This window comes from Quercus lobata, chromosome 3 (assembly GCF_001633185.2).
Source record: "Quercus lobata isolate SW786 chromosome 3, ValleyOak3.0 Primary Assembly, whole genome shotgun sequence".
NCBI classification, from domain to species: domain Eukaryota; kingdom Viridiplantae; phylum Streptophyta; class Magnoliopsida; order Fagales; family Fagaceae; genus Quercus; species Quercus lobata.
The window spans coordinates 4,599,705-4,619,167 of NC_044906.1; the positions used below are offsets into that span (position 1 = coordinate 4,599,705).

Here is a 19,463-nt window from a genome sequence, read left to right on the forward strand (position 1 = left end):
GGTTTGGAAGAAGGAAAAGGGAAAGTGAGATGAAGAAAGTAAGCTTGGATAGTTAGGAAAGTTAAGCCAAAATATCCGTTAGAGCTTCTGTGGGTCTGCAGTGATGTAACTACACACTGTTGTGGGACTCATTGGAAAAAAAATTACGAAAATTGCCACTGAGTTAATAAACTCATAACTTGAAAACAAGCTTCTGGTGTTTTTGAAATTGGTAACTCAAAACTCAAAAAACTCAGTTTTGTAAACTAAGTAAGCAAACAAAAAATCATCCAAACAATGTTTCCTTATGTGGGCCCCACGAATTTTGAGTTATGAGTTAACAAAACTCAATTTTGTTAACTCAGTTTTGCAAAATCCAAGGGCTTATTTGGATAGTCCAAAAACTGAGTGATATCACTCAATTTTCATGATCCATCATCTAAAACTCATGGGTCCTATAAATGATGCAATGTTTGGATTTTGGATGTTTGTTTCCATCACTCAAAAACTCAAAATTTTGAATTTGGATTATGGAAACTGAAAACACAATTTTGATGTTTTCACATTTCCAAGTTATGAGTTATATGGCATTTTAGTAAATACATAAAAATAATGGGACCCACCTAAAGTCTTGTCACATTAATTTTCTTTCTTTCTTCATTTCTTCTTCAGGTCACACAGTTCTCCCTTTCTTTCTATTTTTTATTTTTTTTTATTTTTTATTATTTTTCTTTATTCCTTCTTCACTCCATCGCCATTCTTCTCTTCTCTTCTCTTTCTTTGTTTCCTCACACCGATTTTTTTCTTTCTTCCTTCACACCATTTTTTTTTTCATTCTTTTTTCTTGATGGGTTGTTATAGTCTTTTCTGGGCATTTTTGGCTTTGATTTTCGGACTAGATTATTTTAGTTTTTTTTTTTTTTTTGGTATTTTATGGGTTTGTGATGTTTGTGCTACTTATTGGGTTTATGACATGAGATCAAAGTTTCAAATATCAACACCAAACCCTTAAAACTGAGATCTTTTGGCTTCATTTTCTAGGTTTATTTTATGAGATCAAAGCTTTTATTTTTATTTTTTATTTTTTTTCACTTTGCATTCTTCTTTTATCTTCAAGTTGTAGCCGTTGGGTTTTGTTTAAAGAGATGAAGATGTGAAGTGGAGAGGATGCATTTTGTTGAGCATTAATTTTTATGGGTCCCATAACTTTACTTAAAATTGAGTTTTTGAATTGAAATACCACTAAGAATTTCTAGCCAAACACACTACCAATAAAGTTATGGGAAAATTGAGTTAGAGATAATAGAATTGAGTAATGAATTTCAGTGATGAGATTTGAGTGTTGAGATATGAAAATTGAGTTAGCACCAAACCAAACAGGCCCTAAAGTTTTCGACTATTTGTTTCTCCTCTTGTTTTATTTGACCGTTTATCAAAAAAATAGAAGAAAAAAAAGTTGGATGGATATGGGGTTTTAGGATTTTGCTAATTGTGAATTGAATTGAAATAAAAAGGAAATTAAAAACTCAAAACTATACTAAATTCAGGAAGAGTGAAGGTGTTTACTATTTTTATGATCATCTTATCTAAACCCCCAATCCCCAAGTTTGAGTGGTATAGTCTCAAGTCTCAACTCTTGACGTTCAAGGCTTGTATCGCCATAATCTTTTAAGAAATTGACTATTACACTAATGATATTCAATCTAAAAACTCAAACTCATTCAAAATCATTAAGATTATTTTAAATTTGTATGGTCTCCTATTCCACGTGGGTTTCAGTTGGCCTAATTTATAGTCTAATGTATTCGAAAAGAAACCTAGATTCAAATATCATTTACACTAAAAAAAATTATATTCTTTTATGATAATTTGCTAGTTACAATAATAAAAAAGATGAGATTTGAACCTTGGAAGTTTCCATTAGAAATTATTTAAAATACCAATAGAATTATAAGACTTTTGACTTGTAATAAAAATCAATTGATATCTTGAACCGTAAATAGAAAACAGGAAATGGACACTTCAGGTTAAAAAAGAGCCCACTTCCAAAACCAATTCAAAGCTTCTTTTTATCTTTTGGAAATTATAAGTTAGTACTATTGTTATTCACACATATATAGCTCCCACTTATGAGTTTTGAATTTCAACCATCCCATAAAAAGGTATAAACACAAACACATTCTCAAATGAGTAATGATTATTATACATTTGTTATTGGACACTCTTGAGAATACGATTTCAATCGAAGTGATGAAATGTGCAATTTCAAAACATGATTTGAAAGAGAATATATACAAAATCTACAAAAACGAGTGTCTACCCAAATTTTCCCTACTCAAATTACCAATTGTAAAATTAACTAAACACAAACTCTCTAATTGCTACTTCTAAATTCTATTTTCTTTATTTTGGTTAGATTAGCTCACAGGTCACTTCTTCTCTTTTTTTGATACAAGAAAAAGAGAAGTCACTTCATTCTAAAGAAGAAGAAACTATCATTACCAGTACCAACCCACCGTCATCAAAACCAACAAAGATCAAAACCCACCTCCCTCTCTGTGTCTCTCTCCTTCACATAACCCAACTCCCTATTCTTCTTTCTCTACAACAGCACCCTTTTCTTCTTCTTATTTAGCATCAACCCCACAAAGGTCACACCTTTTCTCATCCTCCACCGTGTCCAACACCACCACCACCACCACCACCCACCTCCGCCTCCACCACCAACCCCTCTTATCCTACGCCACCAATGCCACCATACCTGTATCTGACTGCAATAACCGAGAAGATCTACAGTCACGTAAAACTTGCACAAAAATACCATAAGGGTCGTGGTGGATGAGAATGACAATGACCCGGATTCCCCATTCGGTTTCTCTCACTTTTAATCCTCTTGTTGATGTCAGGTGCATGCTCTTTTTTCTTCAAGTTTGCTTCTTTATGTTGTGCCTTTGTGTATGTCTTGTACTTTTGTGCTTTGTAGTTTTTGTGTAATGAGAAATTTTAGGTGCATTGATGAAATGGTTGGTCACTTTAATGTGAGTGTTTGGTTTGGTTTCAATGTAGCTATTGAGCTGTTCTTTGTTTGTTTGGATACAAGGGATTTCATTCGTGTGTATTGTAAAGTGTGTTTACTAAGTGAAGAGTTGCTGGGTTTTTTGTGGGTTTGGTGGTTGGAAAAGATTAGGATTGGTTATTATGTAATTAAGAACTTGAATTTATTTGGTAATTTAATTTTATGTCTTTTATTGGGTATGCTTTAATTGGTTTATAGAGCAACTAAACAATGGAATTGGGATTGTTGTCATTTATTCCCACTCATTGCCTAGGTTCAATCTCAGGTAACAATCTGTGGCTGAAATTCTGAACTTCTTAAAAAAGAAAGTGTTTTATTTATTTATTTTTTGATGGGTGTGTACCGATTACACCAATTTTTAGGGTGTTTAGAAAGAAGCATAAAATGAGATAATTTCTCTTAAAAGTTGGGGGCTATTCATAAATGCAAACTTGTTGAGTTGCTAGTCTATTGCAGAGTTGCTAGATTTCTAGAACAATAACTGGTGCATGGTATTTTTTTTTTTTTTTTCTTTTTTCAATTGGGAGGGGGACAGATTTGCAATGCTCTTTGATAGACGTCCAATACCAATTAGAAATTTAGGGAAGAAACGAATAGAATTATGGTTTACTACTTTTGTAATAGCATGCATATAAATTGGATGTAATTTCTAACTTGCACCATTTTTTTCGAAGGAGCATGAAAAATTCTTTGAGGCCATTGTTCTGGTTTGTTGGAAGAAGCAAACAAATCCTTGGGGGATAAAAAAAAAAATGATATATTCACATTTGATTGTGTCATAGAGGTTATTTCCTTTTTCCATTTGTAATTCTTTAGGCTACTTTGTGTCTCTTTTCACGAAGTAGTCTCATTTTAACAAAATTATTCTTACCTATCAAAATATAGAGGTTAATGCCTTTTGAATTTTGAATTGATAGAAATCATGGTTTAGTGTGTCTAGGTGATCCATATATACTCTTTTGGGTAATTGGAGAGCTATTAGACAGGCCAAAATTCAATGACTGTTAGTCTGCCAATGTTGCTATTTCAAGTGAGCTTAGAACAAGATTAGTCAGGTAAAGATCATTCTCATTTCCTATATGGCTTGTCCATTTATGTTACTTTAGAATTTTTTATTATTCATTTATAATCAGGTTAGTTGGTTCTTTGCAAATATAATTCTATGATAATGTAGTATTTTAGGAGAATATTGTGTGCACATCCTGTGTACATGAGGTATCTCCTCTATTCTAATCAATTTTTTTCCACTTATAAAAAAATCAGGTTAATTGGTTGACAGAACCTGGCTACTACTAAGTGAATTTAATGGTTTAGGATGTTTCGTCAAACTATATTGGGAGATAGAGATACTTATGAGAATATAATTGATACAAAATATTATCATTGGCCAAAGATGGGTCATTTAGCATCTTGCTTACTCCTCTGGCATGCATTTTTCTCCCATGCATAATACATTTGTGTTATTCTTGGTTGCTATCCTAAAGAGTTTGTTTCAAAATTTTGAGTGCGGCATACTTATTTCTATTGAATAAGTGGACATGGAAGAAAAAAGAAAAAGAAAAAAGAGTTTAGGTTGCAGGGGGACTACTGTTGGGAGATAATTCTTTAGCTCATTTTACAATCCAGAATTAAGATGAAGCTAACTACGGGATGAGATGGGAAATTGAAAGAACTGAAAGTTAGGTAGAGATCATTAAAGTTCATACAGTTTAGCTTTCTGGTAATGAAACATCAGTTTAGATTCTTATAGTCATAGAAAGATATAAGTTGTGTAGATACCCTACCAATTTCTTGATAAGAAGTGGCTATCTTTGAAGTCCTATTGAAACGTTTTCTGCGTGCAAACTCTTATATGAATTTTTTCATTTATTTTGAAGGTCAAGTGTCTGCTTCTTTTTCTTCCTTAGCATTTCCCACTCTGGTTAGGAAATCTTTAGAAACATTTTTATTTGAAACTATTTTCTTTGCATTGTTCTGTGATAACATTACTTTTTAGGTTTTTTTTTTTTTCCCAAATCAATTGGTGTCCAAGGTAATTTAATGACTTTCAAATTGATGATCCATTGGATTTTGGAATTTGACCATTTGTCTATTTAACATTTTTTACTGTTCTCTATGGTTAGTTTGAGGTTCTGCTGTGCAATTTTAAATGGCTGATGATTATGAATTAGAATATCTGTGATTGGTTTGAAAGAATGATATATATGTAAATTTTTTGGGGCTACAAGTGAGTAATTTGAGTTGATTTTTGAAATTTAAATTGTTGAGTATGAACTTTAACTGCATATTTGCTTCCTGCTGTCAATCGCTATCTTGATAGAAGTTGGTTAGTTTGAAGAATAATTGAACTTTTGAAGACTACAAATAAATATACATTCATTTTTTTAGTTGTGGCTGGACAATTTAACTGCAGTGTATTGACTTAAATTTTGAGTTTTGTTGATTTCTTGTTATATTTCTTTTCCTCATTTATTTACATCTGGGATCTTTTAGTTCATCATACTTATATAAATGATGACTGACATTTTTTTCATTCCTCCTTCCCCCTTGCTTTTGATGGCAGTATCACCATATTTTTACTTTGCCACTGAATTGGCCAACTGCACGTTCACTTCAGTATACCTTGAAATATATATGCATAGGAAAATCCCTTTCCAGAAAGCTCTAAGCTGGAATTTCTATCAGCCTTCAGGAACTGGCATTGATTTAGGCTTCTTTGAAATGAATAACCTATAGAAGCCCTTACCAAGAGAAGACATCTTCCCACTTGTTATCTTTGAGGAAACATGGCTTGCCACCTCTCTCAACTGCTGTGCAACCTAATCAGCCTTTGCCAACCATGTTTCCTCATGCTCAGATAACTCAAGCTGTCCTGGAGAAGAATAATGAGGGCCATTTTCAAGTGAGAGTAAATATAAGGTATTGGTAAAGGGTTCGTCATACACATATAAATGATGACTGATTTTTTTTCATTCTTCCTTTTTTGAAATAAAATTCCTGGAGAAAAGGTGATTAGCTATGGTAAATAATATGCTATTCACTATTCAGTATGGTTTCTAATTGGGCCAGTGTGGTGGGCTCTTTGACCTGTTTTTAATTGGTGATGAGTATGCTTCTCTTTGTTGGCCCTGCAAAATCAGAGAATAGCTTCTTTTTCTTTTAGGTAGAAGTAAAGATGAATGGTTGGTCCATGTATTTCTTGGATTCCTTGATGTCTATGTTCTGTTGGTCCATGAACTACTTAGATAGGAATGCAAGAATCCAATGAAGGATCTGACCATTGGGTAGACTGTACAGCTGACTAGATGGGTCTTTTTTGTGGAAAATGAGTTAAGAATTTAATGCATACTGGTAATAATGCAAACTATTTTATCTAGGAACTAGTCTAGGTCCAAGATGATGCTGTAAAGGATATCAGTAGTGCTATCAGTTGGCAATTATGGGCAAGGTCAAAAAAAGTACTTGGTTGTCAAAGTTGGGCGTCATAGGAATGGGGATGGCTACCCCCATTGCTTGATGTGGTGTCTCTATAGAGAGAGGAATAAGTGAATAACTACAGAGAGAACTATTCCTGATCATTATTATTATTATTATTATTATTTTTTTTTTTTGAACTTTGTTGGATTGGATGTCTATTTTATGGAGTCATTGTCTTTGTTTGATTTCCGATTTGATAGATCTATGTAATTTCAATGTTTGATTGTATGGTCCCCAGTCGTATACTTCCTGTATACTTGGGTGACTCGATTTTTTGTTATTAATGTAACCTTTTTACTTATGAAAAGTAAGTACTTGGTTGTTGAAGTGATAAATTTCAAGAACATCTCAGATAGTTTAAGGTTCAGTCTTGGAATTGGTTTAATTGAAGCAACCCATCGCTTAGTCTGTTGATGATTTAACCAACTGGGTCTGTCTGGTGTGAAAATGCTTGCTGTAGTAGCAGCTGCTTATTGAGATACAGGTGTCTGGTCCAGAAACTCAATTGGGCCTTCAGTTGCCCTACTAGTACATCTTGTGCATCCTAGTTATTGACAATACCAGGGAAAGGACAATAGTAGGTGATATATGAATGGAAATCAAGAAAATCTTGTGTAGATCTGATAAACATTATTCCAGTCATGGCCGTCTTAATTGCAATACAAATTATGTCATGGAAAGGAGCATCCAAGCATGTACTAGGCAAATGTAATTATTATTTTTTGGGACTTTGCTTTCATGCTTTGCACAGAACGTGATGTAATCTGGAATATGTTCCTGTAGTCCTTAAACCAGCTTGTTCAATAAGTTGGCTGAGGTTTTTTATTTTTTACTAGGGAATATTTTCTGATGCAAGACTTAAAGGTGGAAAATAATTAAAGGAAAAAACTATAATGATCTTTCTTTAGTATCTAATATTTCATTAGAACTGTTCTATGATAATTTTCCAAAGTTAAGCTGCTTGAGTTTAGTTTTGTTGCAAATAGCTCCACTTGGTTTTGTTTTGGTTTGAATTTCTCTCTCTTCCAATGTTGAACAGTAGTTTTTGCATTTTCAGTGTAAGTGGCCAGCCCAGGAGCAAAAAAAATAAAATTAGTAAAGGTAAGAATTCAGAAATGTTTTTGTTTATATTGGATTTTGATGACCTGTCTTTAATATTCTTCTCTGTTCACCCCCCCCCCCCTCTTTAAAAGTTAAAAAAAATCACCTTTCACATGTTCTAGTTTTCTCTTTTTTACCCAAGAAATATCTTTGCCTCATGTAATGTTATTTCTGTTTTCACTTTTCAGCATCATCCTAAGATAGGAAATTACCAATTTCTTTGCACTGGTGAAAAATCCACAGGACTCATGGGTTGTTATCACTCATACAGCTTTTGAAGCACAGTCCCAATTTGGTAAACAGCTATAACTGCTCATGTAAGAAGTTGTCCATAGTTGGAGATCAAGTTCTCTCTGTATGGAATTTACAGAATCTTTCCTTGGTTTATCTCTTTGAAAATCTGATACAGTTTTCTTAACATTGGGTGAGTTACATACCAGAAAAAAGAAAAATAAAAAGAAATCTTTCTTTTACTACCCTTTTATAGAGGTTTTTTATTCTAATAGCAGGAAAAGTTTACACCTTTCTGTTTAAATTGCATTTTGTTTAGGGAAGATTTTATCTTTAATATGTATTTTTGTTTAGGGTAATTAGGAGGAGGAAATTTTCATCATGTAATAATAATAAGAGTTAATTACAATTATTCAACTTTAACAATGGGGGATGTTTGCATTGTGTATCTAAACGATAAAATTCTGCAATCAACATCCTAATTCAAAATTAATTTGCAATTCACACTGTACCATCGAAATCAATCCATAAATTAATAGATTAGTGGATGGTTATCCATCCTAAACTTTTAGGATATTTGTAATGTGCATAATTTTGTAATTAGTACCTTAATTAGATAATATTTTATTTACAAATGTAACTCATTTCCAATTTGGATGATGGAGTGGATATTGCAACTTAATCTTGAAATAGGATGTTGATTATAAAATTTTGTAATTTCTGCATATTACAAATGCCTATTGTTAGGATGGATGGTTATAAATAACCTCACAAATAATAAAGCTAATATCCTTAACTACACTAATTAAACTATATCATGAATCACGATACCTCTCTCTCTCTCTCTCTCTAGAGCTTGTTAAGGGGGAGGCCGGGAGGGAATATTTGCTACACAAGTAACGGGGAAAAGTGGCTTGGAATGTCCAAAAGTGGATGTGAAAATTGTGGGTGCCATGGGAAAAGGGAACAAAAGTGTGGTCTCCAGTCTTATATAGTGTCCAAAAGTGCAAAAGAATCACTGACTACACTTATTGCTGAGGATTTGAATCTTGCTGAGTTAGTTCTTTACAGATGAAAAGTAATCACCTCGATTTTCATGTTACTACTGTAGTACCAGCATTTTTTTTATTGGCATGGTGATTATCTAGCTCACTTTCACTGCTACGAGGAAGATTGCCAGTCCAACTCAATGAAAGACAAATAGAAAAATGAATAGAAAAAAAAAAAAAAAAATATATATATATATATATATGTATGTATGTATGTTGCAATAGGCTTCATGGTAGTAGCAGTGTATGCTAACAAGGTTGGACCATTTTTTGTCCCCTAACATTAACAATCTAATAATTCACTTTAGCTGTCACCAACAACCATCCCATCCAACATAAAGGAGCCTGTGTCCTGAGCTTATTATAATAGCAGCTAGGGTCTCCCTGACCTTAATGTTGGGGTCCCAACTCTTATCTTTGCTTGACCAAGTTTAGTTTATGAAAGACTGGTCCTTCAGCCTTTGTGTGATTGTCCCTCAATTTAGAGGATACATGACCCTTTGAGTGGGGACCCAACTGAGCTCGTTCAGTCCTTTAAGACCAGCTGTTCCTGTGCCTGTGATTTGTGAACAAAAGTCACCACCCAATTTTCAGACTTCAATATGCAGCAACTCTTTGACAGACAATAATAAAACATGATTTTACATCTCACTCCAGTCACTCCACCATTGTTGTGACCCTCCTGTATTTTATTTTTACCTCATTGATTCTAAACTAATGTATAGAAGAGAATGAAAATTTTCAGCATATTTTGTCTTTCACTCTTGTCTTTTCTCCTTAATAAAGAAGAGTGAGAGGGGACTAGCAGTGGTGACCCTACATGAGCGTGAGCCTAGTAAGTAACCTGTGTCTGAAATCAATGTTTCACGGGCTTGAATGAATGAGGGAGCTGTAAAAGGCTTCTCATGTGGAGTTGGTATCTTGGGTACCCGTCCTATGGAGTGGGTCTCTCACAAACGTGTGGGTGCCCTTCAAGTGGAGTTGATATTTGTGTATCCGTCTTATGGAGCGTACCTCTCGCAAGTATGTGGGTGTTCCCTCAAGTAAAGTTGGTATCTTGTGTGTCCGTATTATGGAGCATACCTTCCACAGACATGTGAGTGCTCCCTCAAATGGAGCTGATATCTTGTGTGTCTGTCACATGGAGCGTACCTCTCACAAGCATATGGTGCCCCCTCAAATGGAGCTAGAATCTTGTGTATCTGTCCTATGTACCTCTCACAAGCATATGGTGCCCCCTCAAATGGAGCTAGAATCTTGTGTATCTGTCCTATGGAACATGCCACCTATGAGCATGTCACATGTCTGTGAGAGGCACGCTCCATAAGACAGACACATAAGATAATTTTTCCCTCAAGTGGGTTAAGACCTAACATGACCTTAGCACCGCTTAAACCACTCAAGACCAATCCATGTGAAGACCTTAAGAACTAGGCCATGAATTTGGAAACTAGAGAAAATGTTAGTATTAAAAACTATGAAGGAGCTACCTTACATTGATCCTTTTATTTGATGGAAAGTAATATTAACATTAGTAAAACATGGATTGCACTATTGATCCTTTTCATTATCTACATCCTTATTTTATTTTTCATATATTCAATGGAAATTTTAATGCTCATTAAGTCTTGCGTCTTAACAAAAGAGTTCATTGCACTATTGCTATAGTGACATCTTGAGGGAAGTAATTCCTGTGGATTTTTCATGGAGGGATTGCTATTGTAAAGGCGTTGTTGTAATTGTTAGGAGGACAATTTTTTTAATGTTTTGAATTTGAAATGAAGTCGTGCTCTTCATCAAAGATTTCGTACACATCTTGAGAGAGAATAATGGAAAGTAATCACTTTCCATATTAACATGAGTAATTTCTAGATTTGAATAAATCAATATTATCAATTTGTAATACTAATCCAAAATGTGAAATTAATTTGTAGTCGGAGACAAACCTTGTCCTGTCCAAATATAGCATCCATTCTAACATGTTATTAACTAAGTAAACAAAGGATTTAGTTTTTTGATTTTTGGAATTGTGGACATATGTTTTATGGCTGAACCACAGTGATTCTACTTAGAGGTGTGATTAAACGCCTAAAGGACCCAACTCACCCGTGTAACCATAGTCGATAGGTTCAATCGATTTTGACATTTGTGATGGTTATTGGTTAGTAACGAATCAAAACAAATAACACCTGATTTTATTGGGTCGAGTATCAGATTTTCCATATTGAAACTTGACTATTGAGCTTTTCCCACTACTAGCTTTCCATGTTGCCGCTATTTCACTTTGTGTACTATTTTTAAACCCAAAAGATGAATCGGCTTAAACCTAAACCTAACTGTCTTGTGAACACTCCCTATCCTTTTATTCTTATACTATTTTTTATGTAATAAAAATGTCATGTCCACAATATTTTTACAACAAATCTTAATTAACAAGTTGTTACTTGCTATTTCTAGTGGGCAACAAAGTAATTTCAATGGTAGATTCAAATTAAAAACTCGTAACAACCTACCAACTAAGATTTATTGGGAAAATATTGTAAACGTAGCACTTCTCTTTATGTAAATATCTAACATTATTAACAAAAAAAAAAAAAAAAGGAAATCTTATTTCAATTTATTTTTGTTATGTACATGTGAAGGAGTCTTTTAGGAGCAAGATGAACTTAGTTAGATCATATCAATGTAAAATAAAGAATAAGTAGACACAGAGGAACATGGCAAAGTACAAGTGAAATTGCGCATGCACCTGCACATGTGTGAACAAAATGTACCTAATAAGCAATTAATATTTGCTTGTTGCTTTGCATGATCATGATCATGAGGTGGGGCTGAAGAAGGTACAACTGACAGTCAAGAAGAGCCATAGGGGACAGTCAATAGTAGCGCAGCAGCAGCAAGCAAAGCATTAGATCTTATATTTATTATTATCATATTTTCTCTACCATTCCTCTTCTTCAGCCCCTACTTTCACAATCACATACGACAACAATGCTGAAAACAACAACACCACCAACAACAACAAATACTGGTGTTGTAGTGTCATTTCCAAACTATTAATTGGTTGGGTTGCTTCCTTATCTTTTCTTTTTCACTGCAGGTTGAGTGGCCTGAATAAGTATAGGTAGTGTATAAGCAACTAATATTTTTTTAGAATTCTATGTCGTTCTTTTTCATAGGTTGAGTAGTTTGAGAAAAGGGTAGTGTAGAAGCAACTACTAATGAGGTGTAAATAACACTTCTCATGAAAAAAAAAAAAATCTTAGAAGTTAGGACATGGGTTATGACTTATTACTGAAGTTTATACTTTAATTTAGTGTGTGCTTGAGATTAGGTTTTTATTTTTTTTTAATTTTTTTTATTTACATTTTTTAAAATCTTTAATTGTTTTTAATACTTTTTAAAAGTACAAATATACTTCAACATACTTTTAACAAAAAAATTCAGCAAATGCGATTTTTTTTTTTAATAAAAAAAATGCTTATGTACAATTTTTAATTTTTAATTTTTTTTTTTAAGATGTAACTATACTTTAACTAGCTTTGGACAAAGAAATAAATTAGTAAATCTGTAAAAAAATGCATGCTTATGCACGTGATTCTCATGAAGAATAATATATAGTAAATCCCATATGTATATATATATATCATCTGAATCTTCCTCCGAGGTTTGTGCATAAATTTCTACGGACTAAAATTATATGTTTGTGCTCAAGAGAGTGAAGACAACAATTTCCATCTACTTTTATTGTTCTGTTTTATCCAGAGTGTTTTATTTATCCTTTTTCGGCATGCAATTCTGCTTTAACTGTGACAAAATTTACCGTGTCTTCATTCCCATGCAGATAATATTCCTTAGAAACTTTGACTCTGACTGTCTGACATCAGGTAAAATCATCATCAGACTTAATCAACAATCCCAATGGCAAATATCTCTACCTTAATTGTAGCTCTAGATATATATACTACATGAAAATAGTTACAGTTCTTGACATCTTGTGTTGTGTTGAGGACTAGTTGTACCAAGTTAGGCATTGATTAACATAAATCCAAATCTTAAACTTCATTTTGAGCTCTAACACCATGAAAGTGGTTTGGTTTAAATTCAAAAAGAGCATGTTTTAATGGTGAAATATACAATCACTCCACTAGAGATTGCCTTTAAAGGATTCGAATGTTCGATGAATTTAATATGGCTGCCAAAGAATTGGATTTTAGCCCTCAAAATTTGAACCATTAAAGAGTTCAATATAACTATTTACTTATAATTCCAACAAATGCAAATGAATAAAGAAGTTGATTAGTCAATGTTTGGCGATAGCAAAAGCCAATTTCTGAGCAAACCCATGCACAAACACAATAAAGCACATAAGCATGATAGATTTTTTTTAGGGGTTGTGCCCTGTAGAGGGGGGGTCTTTTTGTCACCATCCAAGCATCTTTTACAGGCAAAGGAAGGGTTTAATGACAGCATTTCCTTCACTGGCGAGGCTTTTAAGAAGAACAAATAACAATAATAATTTGGTTGCAAAAGAAGGGTCCAAACACTTTTTAATTCTGTGTGTTTTTGACTCTAGTGCATGTCTATATAAGATCCATTTGGAATAGTTTTAAGATGCTGTGTGTCCGTACTGTAATGATAATAGTAATAAATAAACAAAAAATATCTCACTGTCTCTGAAATGACAATTTTGCCTGCCTTGAGATATTTGTTTGAACTATGCTCTGAGAGAGAGAGAGAGAGAGAGAGAGAGAACTTTAGAAAATAACCTAACTTTGTTATCTACTATGGCCTAGATAGTTAAAAATATTTATTATTGCTAGATAAAATCTAGGATTATAATTTATTTGCCACAATTGTAATGTGAAAGAGTGTGTGGTGAAGAAAAAATAATAGATCCATATATAAGTAATAGACATTTACTCCTCACGTTAAAATTGTAATAAAAAGTTGTGAAATAGTGTGTAGTTCTAAATCTCTCTCTCTCTTTATGCCTAGAAAGGGAGTAAATGATTGGTCAAGGGCAAGTATTTAAGGGTCAAGTTGGTGCTATAAAAACAAAAGGACCACTTGAGCATAAAAACTAAGATATGGAATAATGGGCATTTAAACAAAATCACAGTATTCTTCTCAAATTCATATCACTATCAACCTGTTTTCCATTATAACAATTCTCCACAATCTCCCAATATAGTCAAGTTTGCATCCATACCATACCTCCAAAAAGCTGCTTCACAAAATAAGTGGCTTTGATCTAAAAGGAGTATTTTTAATAGAAAAGTGGAACCAAGATCGATAGTGCATGTTTCCTATAATGTTAAAATATAAATGCAATCTTTGTGTAAGATGATCACACACACACAAACCGAGTAGAGTACAATCATTGCAGCAATGATGCGACCATGGTATTTCAATACTGTGAAAAAATAAAATAAATAAATAAATAAAACCTTAAAAAAGGCCAAGGTTTCTGTTTTAGCTAAAAAATAAAATTAAAAAAAAAAGTCTGATACAACTCATGTGCTTGATGAACGTCACAGCAGTTAATTATTGTGGTGGAGTGGAGGGGTCTCACAGCGATATACAATACAACTCATGGTTTAGTTGTATATGTCAAAAATTATTTTTGCTAATTTAATTTACTATTTAATTTATTTTTTCTATTATTTATGAGTCTCGTTGTATTTGTTGGTATTATTTATAGATTTTATTGTACTTTTTCAGTTAATTTTTACCTTTATTTACAATATTTTCAACAAAATAAGCCGTTGTCAAAAAAATCTTTATTTTATTTTCATTTCTGTTCAATGATTGATTAAACAGTGTGTAACTCTTTTTGATAAACAATGTGTAACTCTGTTCCTCTATCACAGCCTCATTCTTGCCATGAGATTTTGATGTGATTTGATTAACTCATTTTCTATGGATTTGATTTATACTGTTTAGTACAAAATTAAGAAACTTTACTAGCTAGGTATATAGGTTTATAGATACCATGTTTTCTTATAAATCAACTTTTTTGTTCTTCCTCAAAAAAAAACTTTTTTGTTTTAAATTACTAATTTGGACAAAGTTGAGCTTGGTCCTTCAACTATTAAGTTTTTAAAATCAAATCGATTTCTGCGTTCAAATCTCTTCTCCGTCAAACGAGATTATCTAACAATGACATTAATAAACATGGTTATGAAGTGTGCATTTAAAAATTGATATCGCAATTAATATATCTTGAAAATTGAGAGACGAAACTGACATGTTTAAATTAAAAACTGGGAAACAGATTAAATTTACAATTTTAACCTCAAAATCTTTTTTTAAAGATTGGATCCAGCTTAAAAGTTGATAAGCCCATATGCAAATGAAGCCCATGGAAAATGGGGTAGATGACAAGCTTGTGCAGTGGCGCCTCTTGGCTAGTGATAAATTGATTTATAGTGGACTTTTGGCAAAAATAATTTTTGCTAACTTATTTTATTATTCAGTTTATTTTTACTATTATTTATAAGTTTTATTACACTTTTAGATACGAGTTTCACTATACTATTTTAACTAATTTTTATTTTATATATCAGATTTACAACAAGAATTTTTTAATTTCATTAAAATAAACTAGTCTCAAACAGGACCATAAATGTAATTATGTCTTTACATATTGCCAAGTTAGGCTGTTAAGCACTTTTACCCAAAAAGCAATGTCTAGACAAGCCACTTCCAGTTGTTTATATATACTATAAGATATTTCTTGTATCTCGAGCAACCGCCTTTTGTGCTTGTTAAAATATTTTAAGTTCAAAAAACAACAGACTGGCATGAAACACAGAGACAAAGCTTAAAGATAAGTGTTTAATGCTCACCAAGCGCCTTTGAACTCTCAGACTCTCTTTTATAGCACCCCTTAGTTAATTCTCACTATTCTCAGCTTACAGTTCCAGCCTTACAGATCCATTTCCTTCTTCTCTCTCTCTCTCTCTCTCTCTCTCTCTCTGTGAGAAAAAAAGATGAATAAACAAGATGTCATGAAGATGCAGGTACACCATTCTAACTGTTTTCATGTTTCATGTTCTGAAATGAAGCTCTTTTAGGACCCTTTGTTCATTTCTTCCACTGTTTCTCAATTGATATGTTCTTTTTTTTTCTTCTTTCCTTGTAAAAATTTGGTTTTTGTAAGTCATTTAAAGTTGTTTGTGGGTTGCTTTTCCTTGCAGTCTTGTGTGCTTAGAGTGAATATACACTGTGATGGATGTAAGCAGAAAGTAAAGAAACTATTGCAGAAAATGGATGGTATGTACTTTATTATCTGATTTTTTGTACAGAATTTAAGTTCTATGTTTTAAATTTCTATGCTAGTATGTGATTTTTTAGTATGACTTTGTAATTTTATGTATGTACAATTTAATTGGGTGTATATAGTTTTTATTTAGGCTCTTGTTACTTTTGTTTCTGTGTAGGAGTTCATTCTACCAACATAGATGCAGAGCAAGGCAGGGTGACTGTGACAGGAGTTGTTGATCCAGTTAAACTCATAAAGAAGTTGGAGAAGTCAGGGAAACATGCAGAGCTATGGGGACCTCAAAAAGGTTCAAACTACAACCAAAACCAACTCAATAACCAGTTCAAGAATATGCAATTTGAGCATGGAAAAGGGGGCAAAGACAACAAGTCTCAGAAGGGTGGGAAGGACCAAAAGGGTGGCCATGGCCAACAACCACAACACCAAATGAAAGGTGCTAAAGATTTGAAGGTGCCCATTAAAGACCAGAAATCTGTCAAGTTCAGTTTTCCTGAGGATGAATTTGATGATGAGTTTGACGAATTTGATGATGAGTTTGATGAATTTGATGATGAATTTGATGATGAGGAGTTTGATGATGGTGATTATGAGTTTGCTCAAGGCCATCACTTACCCAACAACAAGATGGGGCCTGTAATGGGTAAAGGCCATGGGCCATATGGGCCTAATTTTACGATGAATGGGCCTCCCATGAATGATAAATGGGGTGGTGGTGGTGGTGGAAATGCCAAGAAAGGTGGTGTTATTGATATACCTTTAGAAGTGAAGGGTGGTATGGGTGGAAATAAGGATGGTAAGAATGGCAATGGAGGGAAGAAAGGTGGTGGTGGCGGCGGTGGTGGGAATAAGAAGGGAGGTAAGCAAAACAAAGGTGGTGGAGGAGAAAAAAAAGGTGGCAAAAGTGGTGGTGGGTTTCTAGGTGGATTGCTAGGATTTGGTAGAAGTAGTAGCAAAAGAGAAAGTGGTACTGACAAGGGTTCCAATAATCATGGCAGTAAGGGTGGTGGTGGTGGAAACAATAATGGCAATGGAGGCAAGAAAGGTGGAGCCAAGAATGATGGGGTCCATGAAAGTAACAAAAAGAAAAATAACTTCCATGACATTGATGCTGCTTTCACTAATCATGGCAAGGGAAACAAAGGTGGTGGGGGTGGTGGTGGTGGTGGTGGAAATGTTGGTCAAATGGCCCAAAGAGGGCAAATGGATCAAATGGGCCAAATGGGCCTTAAGGGTAATTATCCTATGGGCCAAATGGGCCAAGGAGGTCAAATGGGCCACATGGGTAGTTATCCAATGGGCCAGATGAGACAAGGAGGTCCAATGGGCAACATGGGTAATTATCCAATGGCCCAAATGGGAGGTTATCCTGCGGTGCAAGGTCTACCTGCGACCACAGCAATGAACGGTGGATATTATCAAGGAATGGGACCTGGAATGGGGCCAGGCAATCCGTACAATCAACAACAATACATGGCTATGATGATGATGAATCAACAAAGGGCAAATGGCAATGACATGTATCAACCGATGATGTATGCGCGGCCGCATCCGGGCGTTAATTACATGCCGGGGCCACCCATGCCGCACCCTGCGCAGTCCGATCCTTACACTCACATGTTTAGTGATGAGAATACTGGTAGTTGCAGTATCATGTAAATTTAGCAGAGATTTTTAAGTTATATTTTGGTTTGTTATCTTAGGTATGTGTAATTTGTGGTGGTAGTGGTGATAGTGGTACGAAAGTGCAAAAGTACCATTGCTTATGTTACTTGGAAATGATTAAAATTAGTAAATTTTGTTCCATTACTTTTTGATCCATCAAAACTTCAATTCATCTGTGTGGTGATATTATTCTTTCCCTTGGGCCCAAAAAAAGCAAAAGGGATAGTATTTCATAATGTGTAAAAAAGATAAGAAACATATAAAGATGATGTGCACTTTTATGATTTCATTGGTACATTTCACTTGAAGACTCCTTTAGCAAAAGAGAGAAGAGATGATTAATTAGAATGATAAAATCAAACTAATAAATTTTGTATTATTCTCCTCTCGTACCTTCCAATGCATTTCACTCCTCCCTTTGAGTAGAGAAAATTTTGATAAATTTATTTATCAATTATTTATTATCAGATATGAATAGAGATTTCAGATTAGAGAAAGCTGTATGGTGGTGTCTCGAGCACATAGACAACTCTCGGGTCTCGAGTTCAGTCAACACTGTAGAGAAAGCAATAATTGACTTCCTGAGATTCTTGCCTAAAGATAGGACTGCTACACCCAACTCCACAATTACCAACACAAGTAATGGTTAAAAATCAGGTGATCATCTTTGGTAATATGTCACTACGTAAGATTCAATATAAATAATTACATGCCATAAGGAAAGTAACATACTAAGTACACTTCACAATTACCAACACAATTAATAGTTAAAAACCAGGTGATCATCTTTGGTAATATCTCACTAAGTAAGATTCAATATAAATAATTACATGCCATAAGGAAAGTAACATACTAAGTACACTCCACAATTACCAACACAATTAATGGTTAAAAATCAGGTGATCATCTTTGGTAATATGGCACCAAGTAAGATTCAATATAAATAATTACATGCCATAAGGAAAGTAACATACTAAGTACACTTCACATATGTAAAGTTGAATTTATTCAACTATGTGTTGGCTTTATTTCATACCAAATTTGTTTGTAATTCAGCAATTAGAAACCTTGTATTTAGGTGAGTTTTATATAAGGGTTGTGTGTGAGAGAGTGTGAAGAATTGATCAAGTGTGTGCATCAAAGAGCATTTCACGATTGACTCGCGAGTGGTGACTTGCCAAAAGTGTCACATGTGTGAAGTTGAAGGATCAGGACAGCTGGATCATTATAGGATAAAAAGTACAGTTTGACTATTTTGTTATTTGGCGACTGGAACTCGTGACTCATCCCAGTTGCGAGTCACTCACCAAAGCACCTTGTTTTCCAGAAAAATGACTTTTTACATTCCTTCTCATACCCTACCATAGATACCTTTATACCCACGAAATGCAGAAAGCTTCCAGAGAGAATTTTGAGAGATAAACCTTAGAGAAAAACAAGATTGACTCATCCATAATCTTATACATTTGATTCTCCAAATTCCTCTACTCCCACCTTCTCCATTGTCATACCCTTGAGAGGATCTTTAGCCAAATCCTTACCTCACCATATTCATATCAGTGAGAAGGTTATTTGGTGCTTAGGAAGCAGTTTAAGAGAG

General features: G+C 33.9%; 1 protein-coding gene and 1 long non-coding RNA gene across 3 annotated transcripts; both read left to right on the forward strand.

Annotated features, from left to right (window-relative positions):
* The first annotated feature begins 2,428 nt into the window (after positions 1–2,428).
* LOC115980070 lies at positions 2,429–8,051 on the forward strand. Of its 2 annotated transcripts, XR_004089306.1 has the most exons (4): positions 2,429–2,885; positions 5,619–5,974; positions 7,590–7,633; positions 7,822–8,051. It is a non-coding gene; the product is annotated as an uncharacterized LOC115980070 (long non-coding RNA). The 2 variants fall into 2 exon arrangements; XR_004089307.1 differs by lacking the exon at positions 5,619–5,974.
* Positions 8,052–15,670: 7,619 nt separating this feature from the next.
* Positions 15,671–18,007, forward strand: LOC115978988 (heavy metal-associated isoprenylated plant protein 34). Its single transcript, XM_031100928.1, has 3 exons — positions 15,671–15,938; positions 16,116–16,191; positions 16,359–18,007. The coding sequence occupies exons 1-3, from the start codon at positions 15,909–15,911 to the stop codon at positions 17,855–17,857; spliced, it is 1,605 nt and encodes a 534-aa protein (XP_030956788.1). The 5' UTR covers positions 15,671–15,908; the 3' UTR covers positions 17,858–18,007.
* Positions 18,008–19,463: the final 1,456 nt, after the last annotated feature.

Bases quoted from the DNA above. Each gene is read 5' to 3' on its own strand.
- LOC115978988 (XM_031100928.1), top strand. From the start codon at position 15,909: ATGAATAAACAAGATGTCATGAAGATGCAG. The intron at 15,939-16,115 runs GTACACCATTCT...TTTTCCTTGCAG, and splicing joins AAGATGTCATGAAGATGCAG to TCTTGTGTGCTTAGAGTGAA. The intron at 16,192-16,358 runs GTATGTACTTTA...GTTTCTGTGTAG, and splicing joins ACTATTGCAGAAAATGGATG to GAGTTCATTCTACCAACATA.